Raw genomic sequence first — 4702 nt, 5'->3', positions numbered from 1 at the left:
CTTCCTGTAGAGGTTGATGACCCGTCGACATAAACCATCCATGTCTGGGTGGAGCTTTCTTCTTAAGTTACTGTTATCTCTACTAGAAAATCGGCCAGAATCTGTGCTTTAATTGTTGGACGTGGGCGATATTCAATTCCATATTGGCTTAACTAGACAGCCCACTTAACCATTCTTCCTGATGTATCAGGACTCGAAATAATTTGTTTGAGAGGATGATTGGTGAGTACAATTATTGGATGAGACTGAAATTAAGGACGTAGTTTTCTTGCTGCAGTTACCAAAGCCAGTGCCAGTTTCTCGATCTTTGTATATCTTACTTCTGCTCCGTGTAAAGTTCGGCTGATATAATAAACTGGTTTGTGCTCACGTCATACTTTAGAGACCAATACTGCACTTACCGCTTCCGCAGATATTGCCAGATAAATCAATGGGGTGTCACCTTCGTTTGGTTTTACCAACAACGGCGGAGAGGTCAGATGCACTTTCAACTCGTCAAATGCTTGCTGACACTCTTCTGTCCATCGAAAACCTTTCCCACATCTCAGCATTTTGAAGAATGGTAAACCCTTGTCTGCAGATTTTTAATAAATCGGTTGAGGACGGCCAAACGTCCTGTCAACTCTTGGATGCCTTTTACACTCTTCGGAGGATTCATGTTTAAAATTGCTTTGATTTTTTCAGGGTTGGCCTCTATTCCTCGTTTTGACACTATATAGCCAAGAAATTTGCCTCCTCGTACACCAAAAGTGCATTTATCCGGATTAAGTTTTATCTTGTATTTTCTGAGTATACTGAAGCATTCCTCAAGATCTTCCAAGTGATTAGACGCTTGAATACTTTTGACGAGCTTGTCATCTATATAAACTTCCATGTTATGCCCGATCAAGTGTTCGAACATGGTATTTACTAGACGTTGATAGGTAGCTCCAGCATTTTTCAACCCAAACGGCATTACATCATAACAATAAATTCCTCGATCAGTGATGAAACTTGCTTTTTCCTGGTCTTCTGGCCCTAGGCCGATCTGATTGTATCCTTGATATGCATCAAAAAAAGTGAGCAGCTCGCATCCTGCTGTCGAATCGACTAACAAGTCAATTCGAGGGAGTGGAAACGGATCTTTGGGGCATGCTTTGTTGAGATCAGTGAAATCTATACACAAACGCCATTTTCCTCCAGGTTTCGGTACTAAGACAACATTTGCAAGCCAATCTGGGTATATAACTGGCCTGATGTATCTTGCTGCTAAGAGTTTTTCCACTTCAGCAGCTATATGTCGATTTTTTTCTGGGCCAAATGCTCTTTTCTTTTGCTTCACCGGTCTCATTTTCGGATCAACACGGAGGTGATGGAGCGCATATTCATGAGGTATTCCGGGCAGAGGCTCATCACCCCAAGCAAACACGTCCAAATTACGACCAAGAAAAATTTTCAACTTCTCTTCCAACTCAGTAGGTAATTCGGTCCCGATCTTTAGGGTTTTCTTGGGATCACTTGGTACGATTTCTACATGCTTTAGAGTTTCGGTTGCTGTTATTCTTTCTTTGCTCTCGGCTTCCTCATCCACCAAGTGTATTCCGTTTTCACGTAAAATTTTACCAGGTTTCGGTGCTCTTTCCTCACTAGAAACTTGTCTTTTACGATTTCCTGATGAACCCCGTAGTGTTACCGCATGACACTCTCTGGCTAGACGATAGTCACAAATGGCTTCTCCTACTCCTCCTGGAGTTGAAAACTTCAGTTTCATATGATATGTCGATCCGATGGCTTGGAATATATTGAGACTTGGTCGTCTCAATATCACATTGTATGCAGATGAAGACTTTACTACAAGGAATTTCACCATCTTAGTAGACCGTTTGGGGTAAGAACCCAAGGAAAGAGGAAGCGTTACTTCGCCTAAAGCTTCAACTATTTCTCCAGAAAATCCGACTAGTGGAGTGTTGACTGGAGTTAACTGTGCATTATTAATACCCAATTTGACGAATGCATCATGAAAAATTATGTCGGACGAACTTCCTGAATCCACTAGAATTTTCTTTACCCAAAAATTGGAGATTGTGGCTGAGATGATTAAAGCATCATTATGGGTACCCCATGGGTTCTCCAGATCTTTGTCACTGAATGATAATCCATCTTGGATAGTTCCAATTTCATATATCGACAAGGATGTGGGGCTAGATAAATTGTTGGTTCCTTTTGCTGCCCGCAGAAGAGATTTTCTTGCATTGTTCAAGTCGCCACAAGCAGGCCCCCCAGTGATAACGGCGATTACCCCTCCCGAGGGAAAATTTTCATCAGCTCGTTCATGTTGTTTCCCAGTTTCATCATGGCGCTTTTGATAGTCACGTTTTGGTTGTTCGTCTCGACTCCTGTCATCTCGCTTCTCGCTGCGGGATTTGTCCACAAAATTCGCCAAGTGTCCGCGCTTTATGAGTTTTTCAATCTCTGCTCGCAAACTGAAGCAATCTTCTGTTGTATGACCTTTATCTTTATGAAAATGACAGTACTTGTCCGAACGTTGGCACTTTGGATTATTCTGCATTGGGCGAGGGGGACGCAACAATCCTTGTTTTTCAGCCACTACCAGTATATTGGTCAGACGTGCATTGAGGGGTATATTCTGGAGGCGGGGGCTCTGTGCTGTTCGTTTCTCGTCTCGCTTTCTAATATCTTGCTTATCTTCTTCCCTATTTCTTTTATTCAGGTAGTGTGGTTCTACAGATTTTTCAACCCGTATGTATTTCTCAGCTCTTTCCAGTAATTCCTCTAGGTTTTTGGGTGGCCTTCCCGCTATTGATTCCTTGAACTTCCGATGGCGCAAATTTTGTTGCATTATTCCAGCTAACAAATCATGGTTCACGTGTAAGACTTCGTGCACCGCATGAGTAAATCGCCGAACATAGTCCCTCAAACTTTCTCCTTCTTTTTGAATGACTGTGAACAAGTACGCTGCTGTTTTCGGGTATTTCTTGTTAATTGAGAATTGTTGAAGGAAACAGTCAGTAAGTTGCTCCAAATTGGCAATAGATCCAGAGGATAACTTATTGAACCATGTGAGTGCTCTTCCTGATAATGTTGTTCGAAAAATTTTACAGTATGCAGCATCTGTGATATCATACAAATCCGCTTTCGCGTAGAATTTGTCAATATGATCTTGGGGGTCACTCGTTCCATCGAACTCAGGTAAGCTGGGGATTTTTACTTCCTTTGGTAATGCTTCAGATAATATGTCATCAGTGAAGGGGCTTCGACGTGACGGCAAAATTGCGGACATATTCTCTCCAGTTACATGTGTGCGAGATCCATCCTTCCGAGTTGGATTAGGGATCTTGTTTTCGCCAGAGGTGTCATGAACTGTGTGAACACTTGCTTCACCGTCTTTTTGAGTAGTATTTTTCTTGGTCCCCCCTTGATCTTTATCATTCACTTTAGACTTATCTTTATGTGGGTCTTCGTTATTAGGGTCAAGAGAGGACGAGCCTTCAGTCTGAGCTTTTTTTTTGCTGCTTTTGCGCTTACGGGTTTCTAGGTACTGAGCAACTGCATCTTTTGATGCAAGTGCTGCTGTGTTTTTCATTAGCGCAGTCAAGTCTTCACGGGTGATAGTAATACTCGGCGGTGCGTTTCCATTGTTATTATTTCCTTGAGACATTTTTGAAGTAATATGTGCTCTCAATGACGTAAAGAACAAGTTCCCACAGACGGCGCCAAGCTGATGTAGCCAAAAATCACTTGTACTCGACACGTTGCTTCCGCAAAGTCCGGAGTATCAATAAGTCCTTGTACGTTCCCTTGGGAGATCTTCAGTGGGTTGTTCCTACGTCACAAAACAAAGTCAGAGGAGCCGAGAGGGTTCCCGGCGAAGGCACTCCGACGCTCAAGTCAGCGATTACTCAAGGAATAATAATCGAGAGTAGAGCGATATAGTGCTTAAGAAAGTGTGTACTTTAATAATGAGTTGACTTGAGCTATTTATAGATATTCGGAGAGTTTCACGGGCTTGAGCCTCTTATGGGCTTTTGTAGAATTCAGGGTCTGCTTGAATTAAATATATATAATATTTAAATAAGCTTGGGCCTCAAAAATATTTGGAGTGGACCTTCATGATTGGGCTCATGCCCAGTTGAATTTTTAGGTGTAACCTATCACCACCAATAATTAAGGCTTAACTTGTGTTTGCAACATTTAAAAATATGTTAAAAAAAAAATCCATAATCACTTATTTTTAAAAGTTGTAAATATTACTATAAATATGTTATTTTATGCATGCATTTTTTAGATAAATTTTTTTTTTGATGGAATTAATTTTCTTCCCCGTATTTCAAAAACCACCTATATTAAGGTACACCTTTATTATATAATTAAATTTTGACAGCAATTATTACAAGTAAGAAATATATTTAAAAATGGCTGCGTAGCCCCAAAAATGTAACCAAGGTTTTCCGCCCAGCAATCATATCTCCGCTCCACTAACCGTCTAACATTTGGGCTGTGTTTGGTATATGGGATTAGCCAAGGATTGCAAAATTATCTCATGTTTGTCTCGTTTTTTAGGTTTTAGCGCATAACAACCGGCCCGTGATAAAGCGACTGTAGACTTGGGAAATTGAGAGAAAAGAATCTCGAGTTGCAGAAGGTATTGTAAATCACGAAGTGCACAGTTCCAAAGATTATGGGCCACTTTTACGCTTGTGCC

General features: G+C 41.1%; 1 protein-coding gene across 1 annotated transcript; it reads right to left on the bottom strand.

Annotated features, from left to right (window-relative positions):
* Positions 1 to 544: 544 nt before the first annotated feature.
* On the bottom strand, positions 545 to 3658 carry LOC140866824 (uncharacterized). Its single transcript, XM_073271880.1, has one exon. It carries the CDS (start codon positions 3656 to 3658, stop codon positions 545 to 547), a length of 3114 nt encoding a protein of 1037 aa, XP_073127981.1.
* Between the last annotated feature and the right edge of the window lie 1044 nt (positions 3659 to 4702).

Source organism: Henckelia pumila, chromosome 1, assembly GCF_033568475.1.
Source record: "Henckelia pumila isolate YLH828 chromosome 1, ASM3356847v2, whole genome shotgun sequence".
Lineage (NCBI taxonomy): Eukaryota > Viridiplantae > Streptophyta > Magnoliopsida > Lamiales > Gesneriaceae > Henckelia > Henckelia pumila.
This window is presented reverse-complemented; position numbering and strand designations above follow the sequence as displayed.